We start from the raw sequence: 20,928 nt of genomic DNA on the forward strand, positions 1-20,928 counted from the left end.
TCATGTGAAATGCTGGGCTGGATGAGGTATAAGCTGGAATCAAGATTGCTGGGAGAAATATTAACAACTTCAGATATGCAGATGATGCCACTCTAATGGCCAAAAGCAAAGAGGAACTAAAGAGCCTCTTGATGAAGGTAAAAGAAGGTGGAAAAGCTGGCTTAAAACTCAGCATTAAAAAACCCAGATCATGGCATCTGGTTCCATCACTTCATGGCAAATAGAAGTCGAAAACATGGAAGCAGTGACAAGTTTTCTCTTGGGCTCCCAAATCACTTGGGATGGTAACTGCAGCCATGAAATAGAAGACACTTGCTTCTTGGAAAGAAGGCTTTGACAAACCTAAATAGCTTATTAAAAAGCAAAGACATCACTTTGCTGACATAGGTCTGTATAGTCAAAGTTCTGATTTTTCTAGTAGTCATGTGCAGATGTTCGAGTGGACCATAAAGAAGGCTGAGTGCTGAAGAATTGATGCTTTCAAACTGTGGTGTTGGAGAAGACTCTTAAGAGCCCTTTGCACAGCAAGGAGACCAAACTGGTCAATCCTAAGGGAAATCAACCCCGAATATTCATTGAAAGGACTGATGCTGAAGCTCCAATACTTTGGCCATGTAATGGGAAGAGCCGACTTACTGGAAAAGACTCTGATGCTGGGAAAGATTGAAGGCAAAGGAGAAGAGACAGCAGAGGATGAGATCGTTGGATAACACCACCAATTCAATGGACATGAACTTGGGTGAGCTCCAGAAGATGGTGAGGGACAGGGAAGCCTTGGTAGTGCTGTAGTCCACAGGATCACAAAGAGTCGGACGTGAATTAGTGACTGAACAACAACAATGTCCATGTGCAGTGTCGTCTCTTGTATTGTTGGAAGAGGATGTTTACTGTGACCAGTGTGTTCTCGGAAAAACTCCGTTAGCCTTCGCCTTACTTCATTTTGTACTCCGACAGCAAACTTACCTGTTATTCCAGCTATCTCTTGACTTCCTACTTTTGCATCCCAATCCCTGTGATGAAAAGGATGTCTTTTTTTGGTGTTAGTTCTAGAAGATGTTGTAGATCTTCATAGAACTGTTTGATTTCAGATTCTTTTACATCAGTGGTTGGGACATGGACTTGGATTACATATTCTTTGTATGTATTTTCAGTAATAGCTCTATTCCTGCAACAGAATCTTAATTCTTTAGGTAGCTAAGAGGAATGTAAAAAGAAAGACTTTTGAGCCGTATTTTCCTCCTTGAAAACAATCAGCCTAAATTAATTCTCATGCCAAAGAGGCACATTTTTAGGGTGGCAGATATTGTGACTATTGGCCATCTGTATGTCCTCTTTGGAGAAATGTCTGTTTAGGTCTTCTGCCCACTTTTTGATTGGGTTGTTTGTTTTTCTGGTATTGAGCTGCATGAGCTACTTGTATATTTTGGAGATTAATCTTTTGTCAGCTGTTTTATTTGATGTTATTTTCTCCCATTCTGAGGGTAGTCTTCACCTTGTTTATAGTTTCCTTTGCTGTCCAAAAACTTTTTAATTAGGTCCCACTTGTTTATTTTTATTTCCATTACTCTAGAAGGTGGCTCATAGAGGATCTTGGTGTGATTTTTGTCAAAAAGAGTTCTGCCTGTGTTTTCCTCTAAGAATTTTATAGTTTATGGTCTTAACATTTGGTCTTTAATCCATTTTGAGTTTATATTTGTGTGTGGTATTAGGAAGTGTTCTAATTTCATTCTTTCACACGTAGCTGTCAGTTTTCGCAGCGCCACTTATTGAAGAGACTGTCTTTTCTCCGTTGTATGTTCTTGCCCCCTTTGTCAAGGACAGGGTGCCCCTGGGTGTGTGATTTTATCTCTGGGCGTTCTGTCTTGTTCCATTGGTCTATATTTCTGCTTTTGTGCCAGTACTATATTGTCTTGGTGATTGTAGCTTTGTAGTATAGTCTGAAGTCAGGAGGTTGATTCCTCCAGCTCCATTCTTTTTCTCAAAATTGCTTTGCATTTTTGGGGTCTTTTGTGTTTCCATACAAATGGTGAAATTTTTTTGTTTTAGTTTTGTGAAAAATGCCGTTGGTAATTTGATAGAGATTGCATTGAATCTGTAGATTGCTTCTGGTAGGATTGTCATTTTCACAGTGTCCATTTCTCCCAATCCAGGAACATGATATATCTCCCCAATTGTTTATATCATCTTTGATTTCTTTTGTCAGTCTGCTATGATTTTCTGTTTATGTGAGCTATTGTTTCTTGACTGCTTTTCCTTTGTGTCTGCATTCCCTCATTTCCCTAAATTCAAAACTGCTTGAGTCTCTTCTTTGGAACTCAGGGAAGGCCTAGGAGATTAAAGCCTTTCTCTTGAAGCGATAGCACACTGTCATGTTGATTTCAGCGTTAGTAACCAAGAGGTAGAGGTAATTTCAGTGTCCATGTGTCCATGGATGGATGGATAAAGAATATGTGATATATAAAGACCCTGTGTCTATATACAAACATATACAATGGATGATAATGCAGCCTTAAAAATGAAGGAAATCCTACCATTCATAACAACATGTATGACATTATGCTAAGTGAAATAAACTATAGATGCAGAAAGACAAAAACTGTATGATCCCACTTATATGTGGACTCTAAAGAAGTCAAGTACACAGAAATGGAATAAAATGATTGTTATCAGAGCCTGAAGAGGCAGGGATTTAGGGAGATAAAGTTCAGGAGTACAAAGTTTCTGTTATGCAAGATGAATAAATTCTGGAGATCTAATGCATGACAAAGTGACTGTAGTTAACATTATTGTATACTGGAAATTTTCTAAGAGGGTAGATCTTAAGTGTTCTCATCACAAAGAAAAGAAGTTAACTATGTTAGGCGTTGGATGTGTTAATTAGCTTGAGTGTGATTATTATTTTACATTGTCTATCAAATCATCAAGTTGTTTACTTTAAATGTATACAATTTTAAATTATCAATTATACTTCAGTAAAGCTGAGGAGGATAAGACTGAATTGTGTGGGTGTGGCCAAATTCCTAAATAATTCCTACTGAGAATCTAAAGAGAAATTAGTTATCCACCAATTCAGAGGTAGATACTACAGGAAAGCTGTTAAAAATTAGCTGGAATACATATATTATTTCTACTTTCTTAGTAAATTAAACAATTTTCTCTTAGTGCATCTTTCTGTAGAATTATTAACCTTAAATGTTAGCAGCAGGCTGAGCTCCTTCAGATGGAAATAGGAATGTCTGTTTATTGGCACATTTGGTCAGGCCCTCACTGCTAGAACAAATAAACTGCTTGTCTGTTTATCACCCTAAGAGAACTCTGGTCAAGAGTCAGAATTCAGGGGTGGGGTTCTCAACCCAACCAGTCCACTTGCCTGCCCCCTAGTGTACAGGGGTGGTAAGAGCAAGGGCCCCCTTACCAGGATCCTCCAGAAGCTTTCCTTTCCGCAGCCGCAGAGCAAGCGCTAGGATTTCCTCTGTCCACATTCCTCACAGATGGTGGGAACCAGGTGTGGCGTGGATGAAAAACTAGGCCTGGTCAGTACACTGAAATCTCTTATATCCTGTTCCAGAGGACCAGGCAGGCTCCCACAGAAAAAGACAATACCTAGTTCATCAATGGGCAAAAATTATCCACGGGCGAATAGTGTGTAAAAAGTTCTGTGAAAATTCAGTCCCTTTTTCCATCCTACGTGGTGTAAAAGTTTTCACTTTCCACAACATATTCTGAAATGGAGGTGGTGCTTACTTTTCGTTAACTGAGTTTTACCAGTGTCCTTTCCTCAGGTGCCTATGTGCCTTTCTTGCATTCTGCTGTGAATATTTCCTGTGGGCCAGTTACGACTTCAAGATTCTGTTCTCCAGTGACATCCACTGGAAACCCTAAAGAGGAGTATGTGAAAGAGAAAAATGTAGTAATAGAGCCCAAAATAAAGATAGTTTATTTTAACAGATTCTCTGGCCAGTAACCACCATTTCCGCTTTACACAATTTTTCTGTCAATCTTAGAAGTTTTCTAATCCCTCTTTACTGTTTTTGTAAAAACTAATGTTAAAGTACCCTAGAAGTCTTTTTAAAATGTTTCATTCCTTCTCTAGTGAAATGAAATAGTTGAACCTTGCCTAAGGTAGTGTCTTAATGGGAGACATTCTTACTGAACTCTGCCTATTTCATTTCTAGTATTCCAATTTTAGGAGAAAGTCTGTTGTTTACATCAGGTAATGTTTCTTTATGGACATAGTAGAACAAATATTTTAAATGCACACAGATAAAATAAGATCTCTATAAAATCAGAATATTTGTTTGTAGCTTGTAGAGACATTTAAAAGTGGGATTACTCCATTGGAATCATGGTTAAGAGCCAGTGGTGGTGTGCAGGTTGGCCTTCTCGAGTGCAGGACTGTCTTGCTAGCTAGTATACTGCTGACTGTCTGCCACCCACAACAGGACTGTGGTCTCTGAAAATTAGTGGCAAGCACATTTTACTTCCTGCTTCTGAGCTGATTGCTCAGAACCTTGGGACACTAAAGTCTTGGACTCCTGCTTGAGAATGCAGGTTGCCTAGGTGATATTTTAAGATATTTTAGAGGTAGAATTAGAGCTTTGCAAAATGAATTATGCTTTTAATTGAACTAACAGTTCAAATATTGAATTAGTTTTGTGAAATTGAAATTTTGGCGGAAAGCTAGTTCTTTTCCAAGCTGTATTAATGAATAATAGCTTTACAAAAGATGAGAATAAAACCATGAGTTGTTACAGTGGCTTCATTCTGTAGAAAATTTCCAGTAGAGTATATGGTTCAATGCAGTTGTCATTGAGGAAATTATTTTCATGAAGATTTACTGGTAGTCATTTCTATCAAAAACAGTTACAGGAGCCTCATAGTTTTTATTTTATATTTTTCTATATTTTATTTTTATTTAGTTATTTTGTTTACTATTACTTCAACATTGTGAATTTTGAAGCTAGATAATCGTACAGATGGAATCTCCACTCTCTTTTATATTTTTATTGGCATCCGATCACCTGTAACTTTTAGGATATCACCATTATTTTTAGTTAAGATGTCAAGTGCAGCTTGGGTCCCTTAGTCCTTTAGTAATATCTCTGGGGAAAAGATAGGAAGCCTGAATTTCACAGGTAGCGATTTGTTACAGCAGGTAGAGAAAGAATGAGAAACACATACTGCAGGAAACAGAACAGGCATAGCCCAACCAGCCTTCCTGTAGTTCTGTCCCCAGTCTGTTAACATACCATTTTTAAAAGGTGAATTTGGGGGCCTAAATTGATACCGTTAGGTTCCTCTGCCATTGCAGAACAGTGAAGACAAAAGCACTCACCATCTTAATATTCACAGGACTGTGCTAAAGAATAATGATTTAAGATCGAGACAAGAGTTAACTGCTCACCTCACCAACCAGTGGCCTTCCCCAGGAGCTCTGGATGTCAGTGCTGTTGCCTTGGATACGTTGCTTTACCGAAAACACAATAAACAGTGGTATGAGTAAGTGTGACACTTTTTTTTTTTCCCCCAACTAATTACAAACTTAGTTGTACCAAAACATATGACTGTCCACTTTGGTTTCTAATACTTTTCTGAATTCATTATTAGCTCAGAGCAAAAGTGGGATTTAAGACTATTTTGGCTTGGTAAGGTTATATTAAGGCAGTGAATATGGTAATGTTACAAAGCCAAGGCACCCTGGAGAAGTAAAAGACGTTGAGAAACGCTTATGTAGTATTACATTAGCTACCTACTTCTCTACTGAATCTTCAGCCAGTCCTTCAGTTATGTCAGGGAGCTTGTATTCAGTGAGCCATCTATATTTGAATTCTAGCTGTGGTGTTTGTTTTTACGTTAGAACTAATTTTCGTGCTTGAACACAAAATTCCATGTCATAAAAGGATAGAAAGAAATTTACTTGTTCTTGGTGGGTCTAAAGAGTTTTGTTCATTTTTCAATAAATCTAATTTTGGGGGGATATTGAAGATAAAATCACCCCACCCATGGCCACAAGATCCTTTCCCTATTTCTTTGTCCCAGCATTCAGGACTGTTTCACTTAGCTAGTGTTTCCCCTGTTGAGAGCTGCAAAATCTTAGGCTCTCCTTCTTTAGGTGGCCTTCATTTCAGAACCTGTAAATCGTGTTACCTTCTTTTGGCTTTTTGTCACTTTCCCATCGTGGTAATTGTTTTCAGTGTCTTTATTGTCATATTTTCAGCTGATTTTTCTGATAGTTCTCCCTGCTCTCCCTCCATCTCCTTCAGTTCTCTCTCCCCTTACCATTGTGCCTCCTTCCTCTGCTTCCCTCTCTCCTCCTTCTCTTCTCTCTTCCTTTTTTTCTCCCACCCCCTCTCTTTGTTTTTTTCTCTCTTTTTTTTTTTTTTTTTAGAGCCCTTTTAAAAATTTCACTGGGAGTGCATGCATACTGAGTCATGCCCAACTCTTTGCAACCCCGTGGACTGTAGCCTTCCAGGCTCCTCTGTCCATGGAATTTAACCAGGCAAGAGTACTGGAGTGGTTGCCATTTCCTCTTCTAGGGGATCTTCCCAACCCAGGGATCAAACCCACGTATCCTGTGTCTCCTGCATTGGCAGGCAGGTTCTTTACCACTGAGCCACCTGGGAAACCCTTCACTGATAGAGCAATATACTTTTTGTGCTTCGTAGGCCACCTTTCACTAGGTAATTAGTGGCCTGGCATTTCTACAAGGAATGTCTTAGTACAGACCTAATTTCTGCCTGCTTTCCTCTGTGATTTTTCTCATTTCAGAGATAGAATTCAAAATAAATTTTTACCTTTTGTTATTTAAAAAAGATTGCTGGAGGCTTTTATGTTTACTTGCCTGTTAGTTTCATTGATTGTTAGAGATAAATAGGGAAATATGAGCCAGTTATTTACAAAATGAATCAGTAGAACTCTCTTCATCACCTCCTGCACTACACTGAGTATGAGTCAAGGTGTTGACTGGGTCTTTCATGGATTGGAACCTAGTTCCCTTATATCCTATGAAAGGTATAAATAACTAGAATATATCTTATTATGCTGGTATATAATTTTATCTTTCTGTGACACATTTAATGTAAGCAAAAATATTTATTTGTATTTATGATTTATAACTGAAAACCTGAATTTATAGCAATTATTGGTAAACTTATCTATAATGTAAGATGCTCCTGCTTTATAACTGCAAAAATATTACTATATCCTGACAAAAGACTAGTAACTGTGCTTTTTATTGCAATATCTATGTTGTCACTTTAGATAGTGGGTGGTAAAATATTTTAGCAGAAAGACATGTACATACCACTGCCTGCCCATAGAGCTGCCCATGGGGAACCAGTGAGGGCATCCAAGTGGAAGATTTATTTCTGGGTTGCCTCCGCATGTAGTAATAGGCTGTCTCCTACAAAATATTGTAGTAGCAGCAAGAGTTAATTGTAGTCTCAGAAAAGAATGCAGCGAAACTGCCTGTTTAGAATGGATCCAGGTTTTGTCCCTCTTGACTTGGTTTCTCCATTAGGTTAAGAAAGGATACCCTTTCCTTCCTGGCATCATCAGTCTTTAATCTCTCCAGACCTCTGATGTTGGCACTGCTTTTCTGTGACCCTATTGCCAAACTGATATCCCTGAACAAAAGTACGCACTCGGGGCAGTGCTGAGATCCCTGTACCTAGAGTTTAAAGTCAGGACTTGAACATATTTCTGTTGCTTCCTTGCTGTTTAACACTAAGCGTGACTCCTTGCTTTTTGTTTCTGCACATGTAATACTGGGGTGGGGGTAATGCTTATTTAAACAGAATTGTAAGAGTCATTGGAGGTAGTAAATTGCCTGGCACCTAATCCCTTTCTGATAAGTCTGTATTTATTTATAGTCTATATAATCTTTTCTGTTTGGACTCTTGTATAGCCTTATATCTTTTATGTTTGGACAGTATCCACTCACCTGATATCCTGCTATTTCTTAGAGAGCTCTTAAAGCCCTATCTAAATTTAAAATGACCAACAAATTCCCTGTTGTTCAAAATAAATAATACCAACTTTTTCATGTAGAAATGGAGATTTTCATGTAGAAATGGATTTTCAGAACAGAGTAGTGCTGTATATAAATCATGTTTGAGACACGTCATAGCTTTGCATCAAGATACAGTTTTTGTTCTCCTCAAATTTATAATACAGGCCAAAGCTATCAAACTGACCTGATCACCAATTCCTCTTCATTTTATCAGTGTCTTAAATAAGTCCAACAAACATTTGTGAGAAACTGCAAATCATGAAGGAGGTAGCCAGAGCCTCCTTAACAGGGAATATTAGCTCTCTTAATAATATGGAGAAAGAAACTGACGCTGTAATGAGTCATTGAAATTTCATGCTAAGGATATGGAAGGTCTATAGTTAACTTCTCCAGAGGCTCTGTAGATGTATTTTCCCATTTGGATTTTAGAAGAAAGAGAGTGTGCTGTTTGATGTAATGAATTTTGTGGTAAAATGACCTGTTGGGTAACTTGGCTGTGATCACCTTGTCATGGAAGGACCCCTTTCACAAGAGATCTTAAATTTATTTCCTTTTACTACACTGTTTATAAAGCTTTAAACATATCATTTCAAATTTATTTCTAGATTATTTAGACTGACAAGGTTAGTTATGCAGGATTTTATTATATCTCTTCCTTTATTTCAGACATAGGCGTATCATGTTAAAAATTTTTAAAGCATTACAGGCATTTAAGGCATTACTGTAAAAGCTCAACAATAAATAAATATATAACGTGCACTCCCTAACACACACACCAAGAAACTGATTCTTTTTTCTTTCCACTAAGTTCTGTTTTAATATATATCTTTATATGCAAAGTCTAGGTCACATGAGCTTGTTAAACATCTGGTATATAATCTTGTTAGATTACCTGTTGCATAACTTTGTTAGATTATTCCCATCCCAGATCAGATCCATCGTCACCATACAGATATTTTCTACGTACACTTTTTTTTAGTCTTCTAAATATATCATTGTCTCCCAATTTGGCTGCCATTCACAAAATTATTAAGAATTATGTGGTTTTTATGCCCTTCATGATCTACTACTTAGGCCTATTTTTCTTAATGATTTCCAGTGCATTAGATATAATCACTTCATGTGTATTCCAGGTTCTCCTTCTCATGTGTGTCTAAAGCACTGAGGTTGTAGAAATCTTTTACAAATTACATTTTGTATTGACCTGACTCACATTTTGTCCTCTTTTAAGCTCCCTTGCATTTTTAGTAAGTTAAAAGTTTATAGATGTTCTGCTGTAACAAATGCTTACTTTGTTCCTTAAACATATGTCTGTGGAAATCAAACCAAGAATAAAAAGAACAGTTTCCATGCACAGTGATATGCCTTTGTGTATAGATTGTGTGCATATATTTGTTTCTATTTTCTACATGTGGATAGTTTATTCTTCTGTTTATCATACTCTCTGTTGTCCAGTGACTACCAGATAATGTAAATTATTACTGATCTCAAGATATCTAATGGGCAAATAAGTAATATAGATTAGCCACAACAGTGTGTCTGCATTGATATGTAGTATAAGATTGTAGAAAAATTTACTTATAATTGAATTGACTTATCACTCAGTTTCCTTTAATTTGCCTTGATTTTGGTACCTAGTTCTATATATAGAAGTTTGAATTTGAGTGGTTTTTAAATGTTCCTATAGTAAGAAATTGAATGCTGTGAATTTTATTATGTCTCAAGTGCTCACAAGAGTTCTTACAATTTTAAATTATATTTAACAATGTAATGGCATAGAGTAAACTGCAAACTTTCATATAGTCAGTGCATGACTCTTACTATCTGGGTTCTTATTTTGATTAAGCTCTTGCCGTTTAAAAAGTTCAACTCTGAAAAATAGGAACAGACTGTTACCTGGTTTGGTGTATCTGGTGATGGTGGTGGTTTAGTTGCTAAGTCGTGTCCGACTCTTGTGACCCCATGGACTGTACCCTGCCAGGCTCCTCTGTCAATGGGATTCTCCAGGCAAGAATACTGGACTGGGTTACTATTTCCATCTCCAGAGGATCTTCCCAACCCAGGGATTGAACCTGGGTCTTCTGCATTGCAGGCAGATTCTTTACCAACTTAGCTACAAAAGAAAGAAAGAAAGTATTCAGTCGTGTCCGACTCCTTGTGACCCCATGGACTGTAGCCTGCCAGGCTCCTCTGTCCATGGGATTCTCCAGTCAAGAATACTGGAATGGGTTGCCATTTCCTTCTTCAGGGTTCTTGCCAACCCAGGTCTCCCGCATTGTGGGCAGACAGTTAACCATCTGAGGCCACCAGGGAAGCCTGACTTAGCTATGGGATACCCTTAAATCTTACAGTGTGGTTTTAGTGAGTATAGGATTCCAAGGTAAGACTTTTAAAGACAGAACTCCAATAGATAGTTTACTCCATGACAACAAAATGTTTGTCAGATGGAGTTGCCGGTTACATTGCAAATACGGTAAAAAAAAAGTGGTAACCAAAGCCATTCTTTGTCATTACTGAAAGCAGCTGAACTAGATTCCTGTCAGATGCTGGGAAATAGTTTCATGCAAGGATACTATTGTATAGTACTGATAAGATATTCATAATGTCTTCTTCATATTCATAGCTTATTCATAATATCTTATGAATAAGGTGCTTAGTTTTGGCTTGGAATTTTTATTTTTGCTTCCAAATATCATTGTCTCCCAAATTCTGTTTTTATTTCCATTGGCATTTGGTGAAGTACATAAAGCCTGTAAACTCAAGGATTATTCCCTAAAGGGTAGAGAGGTCCTGAAGTCACTTTGGATGTGGAAGTGCGATTCTCTGAAAGTACTTCAGCAGGTCACTCGGGAAGCACGCCCCTCACAGGATGCCTTTCTGCACTTTCCTCCCTCAGTGGGTGACCCAGTCCTGGAGAGCCTGTAAATGTGTGCCACCGAGTTCTCAGTCCTTAGTCATAGAGACTTTTTAATTCTGGGTATTCCGTTGTTTGTATATATTTCCATGCATACATTTTTAGTTGAATAATATCAACATGAACAAGTTTCCTATAGTGAAGTAGCAGCATCAGAAACATCCTAAGCCCTTCATTTTAAAAGGCAAGTCTTCTACTAGTTAGACACAGAAAAGTAACTTGGAAAAGAAACTTATTTATGCCTTCCTTTATTAAATTCTTCCATTCCTGCTTCCTGCTATAGCTAAAGAAATAAAATTTTACTGGAAATCAAGGGAAATTGTCAGTGCTTTGATTAAATACAGTATAGTTTCCATGATCTGTCTTAGCGAACTGAGCTGCTGTTTAAGAAGAGCTTCTAATAGGAAGCTGAGTCTTTTCTTCTTAGACTAGAGAGGAGATAGTGTAGTAATTATGGGGAGAGAATTAGAGCCAGGCTACCAGGTGCAAATCTCATCTCCTGTGTCCCAGTCCTCTTCTGTAAAGTGGGGATGATAATAATTCCAACCTCTTCTGGTAGCCATGAGCATTAAGGAAATTAATATATATGTACATGTAGAACAGCACCTAGCATTTGATAAGTGCTGTATAAATATTGGGTATCATTTTTTTAAGTAATTTATTTATTTTACTTTATTGTATTGGTTTTGCCATACATTGATTTGAATCCTCCATGAGTGTACAAGTGTTCCCTATCCTGAACACCCCCCCCCCACCTCCTTCCCCATACCATCCCTCTGGGTCATCTCAGTGCACCAGCCCCAAGCACCCTGTATCATGCATCAAACCTAGACTGGCGATTCATTTCACATATTATATTTTACATGTTTCAATGCCATTCTCCCACATCATCCTGCCCTCGCCCTCTTCCACAGAGTCCAAAAGACTGTTCAGTACATCTGTGTCTCTTTTGCTGTCTTGCATACAGGGTTATCGTTACCTTCTTTCTAAATTCCATATATATGCGTTAGTATACTGTATTGGTGTTTTTCTTTCTGGGTATCATTTTTTGTTACATGTTATATATGTGTGTTATCTGTTATAATTATCTCTGAAGTTTCCTACAGAGACTATCTTGCTATTTAAAATTATGAGTAAGAACTTTTATACTCTCAACATTTGAAAAGTCATCACTGTATAAAGTGAGAAAGTGCTCACATTGTAAGCTAGGAAGCTATTCTATCACCTCATCCTTCACCTCATTTCTTAAAGGATAAAACAAATGGGTGCCAGTTATATCCCCCTCATACTTAATACACACAAACCAGCTAAATCTGTGAGCCTCCTCTTGTATGTATGAATAGAGAAGAGCTATGTAATAGATCACTAAGATTATATATATTTTCTACAATATTATTATAACACTTCTAGGAAATTAGATGGGGTTTGACTACCTTTGGAAATAAATGTTGAACCTGAAAAATGTGTTCCTCTTTCTGGATCATTTATATTTAGAAATAATACTGAATTTTGTCACATACCTGAAATGTCAGTAATATCATAGCTGCATATATCTCTTTGAGTTGGTTTTACGTTGACAAAACAAATATGAGGAGGATTTGAACATTTACATTCATTAACTTTCCATTCATAACTGAATTTTCATCTGTTATAATTTATTTCCAGTGAATTTGTTTAATAGAAAATGGGCTCATTCATGTTGATGTTTGGCAGAAACCAACACAATACTGTAAAGCAATTATCCTTCAATTAAATATAAATACATTAAAAAAAAAAGAAAATGGGCTCCCAGTTGTCAACAGGTGATGGAAGGAGGTTAATCATCTTGAAGGTATATTAACACACAGGTATTTTACTACCCAACGTTTTTTAAATTTCTCAGTGACAGGAATTGATGACAATAATTGGTTATTTTTATGTAAAAATCATCTGTAACAGTCCCAAGGTATTGTGCTTAGGAGACACAGTCCTCACAACAAAAGTTAGGTCACTTTCAGTTTCATTTGTGTATTGAGAGACTTGAGGCTTTCTGCACCTTTGACAATTGATAATGACCAGAGGTGCCTATTTCTTTACTAACTTGATCATCAAAAATTGATGTAAGGAACTGAATTTGTTTGACAGGTTGTTTCTCTTTTCCTGTTTTAGTGGATTTAACAACCTCCAAAGAGGGCGGAGGGAAAGATACAACAGTTTCTATTGCCATGATACAGATGTTTTGGGGGCAGATGGGGAGAAATGAACCTGAAATTCAGTAAATTGGAGAAAACCATTAAAAAATATCTCTAGAAATTTTTTTATTGTGGGAAGAAGTTAAAGTAGTATTTCACCTTTGTCTTACAGAAAAAGTTATCAGAGCCTTGACCAGTTATCAGCTGAGGTTAGCCTTTCTCAGACTTCACTGGATCCAGGTCAGTCACAAGAAGGAGATGGAAAACAAGGCACATTAAATTTAATCAGTGAAGGTAAGAAAAAAATCTGTTTGAAAATTATGATTTCCTGCACTGTACATATTTTAATTTCTAAAGAATAATAGTGACATTTCTGTGAAGCTAAGCTGCCATTATGATTTAAAAGGGTCAACTCTTGTTTTTATCTCATGCGTTTGTAAAGCTAAACTTCTCAAAAGATATTCTGTAGCTGTTAACCTTTATCTCCTCACTTCCTGTGTTCTTTTTTACCCATTCCAATTTGGCTTTTTTCCCCAATTTGGCTTTTTTTTTCCAATTTGGCTTTTGAGTCTCTGCTACTTACCAAAATGCATTTATGAAGGTGATCAACTGCTGCCATATTGTTGACATCAGTCCTCTGTCTTCACCCTGTTAAACTTCTCAGCAGTTTTTGAACTCATTCTTGAGTTCCTTTTGGTACTTCATTTTCTGAATATGCTGAAAAACTTGGGGAATAAACATAGAAGAGTCTTCTTTCCTGTTCCTGCTTTCAGCTGTGTTCTAAGTACCCCTCTTTCCATTGAGTTGCATCTTCATGAACAACAACATGTTGATCCAGTTTCATAACTTTTGAGGCCACTTTCAATCGTATGATCACATTTCAGTTTCTGAGACACAGTCTGCTTGCTTTTAAACTTCAGTAGACTAGCTGGTTCAAAATTCTCTCCTTTCCCACTCCCACCCCCCAAGTATAGGCTAGGTGTGTGACTCTAACACTTTGGATTGGATAGCTGGTGCTGGAATAATCTGATGCTCACATATTTTTGCTCTGCTCTTCTCAGTTCCACACTTGGTGATGTGTGTGAGGTCTAGGGAAAGACAAACAGTTCCTTACTTCGGAGGAACTGTTTTCTTCTGTGCCTCCTCTCTTCTCTGTCATCTTTGTTGCAGTAAATGACACCACCACAGGCGTTATCCTAGATGCTGCTCTTTGCCCTCCAACTGCAAGCCAGTTTGTTAGCAAGTTCTGTCCGCTTCCCATGCAACGCATGCTGCATGTGTTGATTCAGCCTCTCCATCACTACTACTGTGGTCTGGGCCACCTGAATCAAGCCTCTGGGATGGACTGCTTTCCTCTCTCATTCCTGCCCTCCTCTCAATCCATTCTCCATTTAGTGATCAGTAATCATTAAAAACATAAATCAGAATCTATTTGCCACCTGCCTTGAAATTCTGTAACTGCTCTCAGTGCCAGTCAGAGTCAAATCCAAACTGCTTTTCGTGGCTTCCTCATGATCCGGTCCTTGCCAGCGTCTGCTTTGTATCAGTTCGTTGGTTTGTTCTCTGCACCATAGCAAACTGACCTCCAGACTGTCCCTCCAGGCTGGTTTCTGCCTCAGCTATCTTTACACTTCCTTTGCCCACTGCCCTGAAACTCCTTTCTTAAAGTCTTTCCATGGCAACTTCTTTATCAGGTCTCTGGACAAATACCAGCTCCTTAAAGTAGTTTTCATTGGCTGTCGTACCTTGATTCACCACCTGACTCCATGTCCACCCCATCCCGGGCACTTCACTGTACATATTGCCATGCATTACGTTATGATTCTTGTCTGAAACTCCCCACTAAGATGTAAGCTTACAAGGGTAGCTTCCTGGTGGCTCTGACAGTGAAGAATCCGCCTGCAATGTGGGAGACCTGGGTTCAATCCCTGGGTTGGGAAGATTCCTTGGAGAAGGGTATGGTAACCCACTCCAGTATTCTTGCCTGCAGAATTCCATGGACAGAGGAGCCTGGCGGGCTACAGTCCATGGGGTCAAAAAAGTCAGACACAGCTGGGTGACAAATGCTTTCACCACACATGAGAGTGGGGTATCTTATCCATATTTTCACCAGTATATTGCTAGAGTCTGATGAATTATAGACAGTCATTAAATATTAATCGATAGAATAAGTATATATAATAAATAAGTGTCATAGACTGTGAGGAACAAATTACTAATAGTATAAAGTAAAAATTCAGTTAACCAGAAGTCTCAGGCAATGGGAAAATTGTGATAAAATGAATTTCCTGTTTCTTTTAAGATAGTTGTTGACATGTTCTCAAAGGGCCTTAGTCTGTTTTACTAGTTTAGTAAACAGTGTATATTAAATACAAACGTATCTTTCTTTGATAATGTGAGCAATAACAGTAGCATATTAGAGTGTCTTAGTGGCACTAATGTCGATGGAAAAGAGTAAACTGTCATTATTTAGAGTATGTATATGTTTAAAAAACCTAATGAATACTGTGAGTGGATTTCTTTATGATGATTTTTCATATAAAAATACATTTATTCAAACTTTTAATATGATTTCTAATTTTAGGCATTTTCATATTAGGAAGATGATATTAATAATGAATATTTTTATACTATTAAAACACATGAGACTTCCCTAGTGGTCCAGTGATAAAGACTCTGCTCCTCCACTGCTGGGAGTGTGGAGTTTGATCCCTTGTCAGGGAACTAAGATCCTGCATGCTGTGTGGTGTGGCCAATAATAATAATAAAGTAAAATTTGTTAAGGAAAAAAACAGAAATGAGTGGAGGAGGAGGGAGGAATGAATGGGTGGCACATACAGGATTTTTAGGGCCATGAAATGGCTCCAGTGATACTAAAATGGTAGATACGTGTCATTATCCATTGTGCAGCCCATAGAATGGTCAGTATTAGGAGTGAACCCTGCTATAAACTGTGGACTCTGGGTGATGATTATGTGTTCGTGTAGGTTCCTCCATTGTAACAACGTGCACTCTAGTGGGGGAGGTTAATAGTGGGAGCCTGTGCATGTGAGGGGGTAGGAGGCATGTGAACAATCTCTGTATCTTCACGCTCAGTTTCTCTGTGAACCTAATTACCCTAAAGAATACTGTACTGGTTTTAAGAATTCAAGGTAGTGCTTTGAAAAGATAAACAAAACTGATAAACCTTCAGCTAGACTCATCAAGTGGAGAAGGAAATGGCAACTGGAGAATCCCAGGGACGGGGGAGCCTGGTGGGCTGCCGTCTATGGGGTCACACAGAGTTGGACACAACTGAAGCGACTTAGCTGCAGCAGCAGCAGACTCATCAAGAAAAAAAAGATGAGACCCAAATCCATAAAATCAGAAATGGAAAAGGAGAAGTTATAGCTGACACCACAGAAATGCAAAGGATCATAATAGATTACGAAAGCTAGTAAAATGGATGAGCAAGGAAAAAAATGGACAAAGTCCTCACTGTACAATCTCCCAAGGCAGAACCAGGAAGAAATAGAAAATACGAACTGATGCATTACCAGTAATAAAATCAAATCAATAATTTAAAAACTTCCAGCAAACCAAAGTCAGGACCAGATGGCTTCACAGGTGAATTCTACCAAACATTTAGAGAAGAGTCACCATCTCTCCTTCTGAAACTATTCCAAAAAACTGCAGAGGAAGGGACAGTTCTGAACTCGATGAGATCAGCATCACCCTGATACCAAAACCAGACAAAGATATCACACAGAAAAGAAAATGACAGGCCAGTATCCCTGATGGACATACATACATTACTGGTAGTACTCTGATCAAAATGCAAAAGAATCATAGAATTTGTTAATTTTTTTATTTAAAGGGGCCTTTCACCTGGGGATAAATAAACCATCTATTGAACAACTCTTGGGTGAAAGTTGAAATTACGAATTTCTAAAAAATGCCAATGCAGACTCTGCATAGCAGACTTTGTGAGATTTACTTGTCTATGACCAACCTAGACAGCATATTAAAAAGCAGAGATGTTACTTTGTCCACAAAGGTCCATCTAGTCAAGGCTATGGTTTTTCCAGTGGTCTTGTATGGATGTGAGAGTTGGACTATAAAGAAAGCTGAGCGCAGAAGAATCGATGCTTTTGAACTGTGGTGTTGGAGAAGACTCTTGAGAGTCCCTTGGACTGCAAGGAGATCCAACCAGTCCATCCTAAAAATCAGTCTTGGGTGTTCATTGGAAGGACTGATGCTGAAGCTGAAACTCCAGTACTTTGGCCACCTGATGCGAAGAGCTGACTCATTTGAAAAGACCCTGATGCTGGGAAAGATTGAGGGCAGGAGGAGAAAGGGACGACAGAGGATGAGATGGTTGGATGGCATCACCAACTCAATGGACATGGGTTTGGGTGGACTCCTGGAGTTGGTGATGGACAAGGAGGCCTGGCTTGCTGCGGTTCATGGGGTCGCAAAGAGTCGAACATGACTGAGCAACTGAACTGAAAAAGGAAAGAAAATAAATGAGTTTTCCCAGCCCCTAAAACTAGAAAAAGAACCAAAAAGTAAATAAAAAAGCATAAAGAATAAAATAATAAAGATAAAATCACAAGTTAATGAGATACAGGATAGAAAAGATATTTACTTAATAAATGAAGAAACCTTAGAGACCCAGATAATTCAATCATAAAGGGAGGAAAACAAATAAAAATTAAGGGAATAAGTTTAACCTGATAAATACAGTATAAAAAATAAAAAAAATGATAGGTCAATACCACTTATAGATATTGATATAAAAGTTTTAAATAATGTATTAGTGAACAGAATCTAGCACCACATAAAGAAATGATACACCATGATCAGAAACATAAGATTGATTCAGTATTAGGAAATCTATTAATATGATACACCATATTAATAGATCTGAGATGGAAAAGATTTATCATCCACAGATGCCAGAAAACCCTGGGCAGAATTCAACACTTACGTAATAAACATTCAAGACAGAAGACCTAAGTAATACTTACCTTACATGAATATGTATATGTGTGTGTGTGTCTGTCCTAAAACCAGCATTTTAATGGGGAAATGCTGAGATACCCATTGTTTCTACCACTATTTAACATTATACTGGAGGTTTAGCCAATACATTTAAAGAAGAAACTTCTAGGGACATGAGAACTGGATATTAGAGTTTATAGCATGAACATGGGAAGCACAGATAAATAACACTAATTTAGACAATAAAAAAAAGTCTTGGAGCTTCTCTGTGGTTAATCCACCTTCAGGGGACACAGGTTCTATCCCTACTCCGGGAAGATCCCACAAGCCACAGAGGAACTAAGCCCGCGTGCCACAACTACCGCGCCCACAGCTGCAGGCTCCTGAAGCCTGCATTCCTCGAGCCTGTGCTCTGTAACAGAGTAGCCCCTGCTCGCTGCAACTAGAGAAAACCTGTGTGCAGCAACAGAGGCCCAGCACAACCAGAAATACAAAACTCAAAAATAAACTGCAAAGTTTAAAAAACAAAGTCTTCTAAAGTAACAGGATATAAAATTATACAGAAATCAGTAGCCTTCACATGTGGTACAAATAACCAGTGACTCTGTTAGTAGGGAAAAAGAAAAACTATTTAAATAGCAGGAAGATAAAATATTTAGGCATTGTACATTTCTTATTTAGTTTTTTCCTATCTAAGGAGAGCTCTAACCATTTTTAAGAAATACAAAAGCAGACTCAAGTGAATGGAAAGAAATACTTTCGAGTTTTCTCCAAGTTAATGTGAAGTTGACACAATCCTGCATATGCTTTTATTTTCTAATCCAGTAAATTTATCCTGGAGATATACTTAAGTAGCACAAAACTATGTATGTCCAAGGTTATTCTGTCCACTTAATACTTGTTTACATTCTATACTTTTCCCTGAATGCTTATCACTTTGAAGAATTTCTCTAGCTACCCCCTTTTTAAAATTTAACTTTTTATTTTGAAGTAATTGTAGATTCACATGCAGCTTAATATATAATACAGAGATCTCCATATACCCTTCACTCAGTTTTCCTCCTGGGCAACATCTTACAAAACTGTACAATATCACAGTATAATCCACTGATTTCACTCAGATTTACATGTACTCAGTCGTGTGTGTTTTTAGTTTATGCCATTTTACATGTGTCGGTCCATGTATACACACCACCGTTCAGACATGGACAATTCCTTCACATAAGGGATCCCTTATGCGCCCTTTATAACCATACCCACCTCCCTCCCAGCCATGCCTTGCCTCTGCCCCTTCCCTAACCCACAGCAAGCACTAATCTGTTCTCTGTTACTATAATTTGTCATGAAATTATGAATAATATTGTATAATAAAATCATGAAGCATATTAAGATAGTACATGGACTCTTTGGATTGGATTTTTTCACTCAGCATAATTCCCCTGAGATCTGTCCCAGTTGTTATGTGTCTATTTTTTTATTGCTTTTTGAATTTTTATTTTTGCTTTTTTTATTGCTAAGAATATTCCATGGTATGGATGTGCTATATCATTTTTGTTTTGTTTTGAAACCAGTCATTGAGAGACGTTTGGGTTGGTTTACACTTGAGGACTGTAAAGCTGCTACCGTTGACTGAACATTTGTGTTCCCCTAGATTCATCTGTCGAAACCAAATGTCTAGTATGAGGATATTAGAATGTGGGCATTGGGAGATGATTAAGTATGAGGATGGAGGCTTCGTGAATGGGATTAGTGCCCTTAAAGAGAGACCCCAGAGAGCTCCTTTCCCCCTTTAGTCTTGTTAGGACAGAGTGAGAAGGCTACTGTCTAGAAACCAGGAGACAGACCATAATCAGAGACCGAATTTGCAGTGACCTTGATCTTGGATTTCCTAGTTTCCAGAACCATGAGAAACAAATTTCTGTTGTTTATAAGCCACCCAGTTTATGATATTTCTGGTATAGCAGCTGAAATGGACTAAGCTGCTATGAACCTTAATTTACAGGTTTTTGTGTGAGCCTAAGTCTTAATTTCTCTGGGATAAATACCTAGGAGTACAGCTGCTAGGTTGTATGGTAGTTGCATGTTTAGGTTTTTAAGAATCTGCCCAACTATTCTTCAGAGTGCCTGTTCCATTTTGTATTCCCACCAGCAGTGTATGAGCAATCCATTTGTCCACATCCTTGCCATCTTTCGGCGTTGTCACAGCTTTTCATTTTAGCCGTTGTTATAGGTATGCAGTACTATCTCACCATGGGTTTAATCTGCATTTCCCTGATGGGCTTCCCAGGTGGCTCAGTGGTAAAGAATCTGCCTCCCAATGAAGGAAGACTCAGGAGACATGGGTTCGATTCCTGGGTCAAGAAGATCCCCTAGAGGAGGAAATGGCAACCCACTACAGTATTCTTGCCTGGGAAATTACGTGGACAGAGGAGCCTCCTGGGCTAAAGTCCATGGGGTCACAAAGAGTCAGATACAGCTGAGCCACTGAGCATGCATGATGGCAAGTGACGTTCATTTTTGTGAACTTATTTGCCATCAGTATCCTCCAGTGAAATATCTCTTCCTGTCTTAGTCTATTCTCGACTTGAATTCCTTTTTTTTTTAAACTGTTGAATTTTAAGAGTTCAATAGATAATTCTAGAATTGATACATGTTATAAAACACTCAAACTTGATGGGTAGCTATACATTTTAATGCTTTCTCAACATAGATTACTCTTTTGAAAAATACTGACTCTTCAGGAAAAAAAATGTCTTGGAAGTTCAGCATTTCTTTTCCTGGCTGTTTCTTACATTGCATCACAGTAAAAATGAAAAAAATTTAATTTAAAGACTTTCATGACATCATCC

At 37.9% G+C, this 20,928-nt stretch overlaps 1 protein-coding gene across 9 annotated transcripts in view; it reads left to right on the forward strand.

Moving 5' to 3' along the window:
- Positions 1–20,928, forward strand: part of LOC129659031 (RUN domain-containing protein 3B) — a 191,787-nt gene that overhangs the window by 159,147 nt on the left and 11,712 nt on the right. For 7 of the 9 annotated variants that reach the window (XM_055590036.1, XM_055590037.1, XM_055590038.1 and 4 more), the window contains 2 exons: positions 5,353–5,499; positions 13,269–13,390. In XM_055590036.1, coding sequence (XP_055446011.1) covers positions 5,353–5,499; positions 13,269–13,390 — 269 coding nt within the window. The remainder of the gene's footprint in view (positions 1–5,352; positions 5,500–13,268; positions 13,391–20,928) is intronic. The other 2 variants (XM_055590032.1, XM_055590033.1) reach the window with 1 other exon arrangement.

The sequence above is a fragment of the Bubalus kerabau genome, chromosome 8 (assembly GCF_029407905.1).
Source record: "Bubalus kerabau isolate K-KA32 ecotype Philippines breed swamp buffalo chromosome 8, PCC_UOA_SB_1v2, whole genome shotgun sequence".
Lineage (NCBI taxonomy): Eukaryota > Metazoa > Chordata > Mammalia > Artiodactyla > Bovidae > Bubalus > Bubalus kerabau.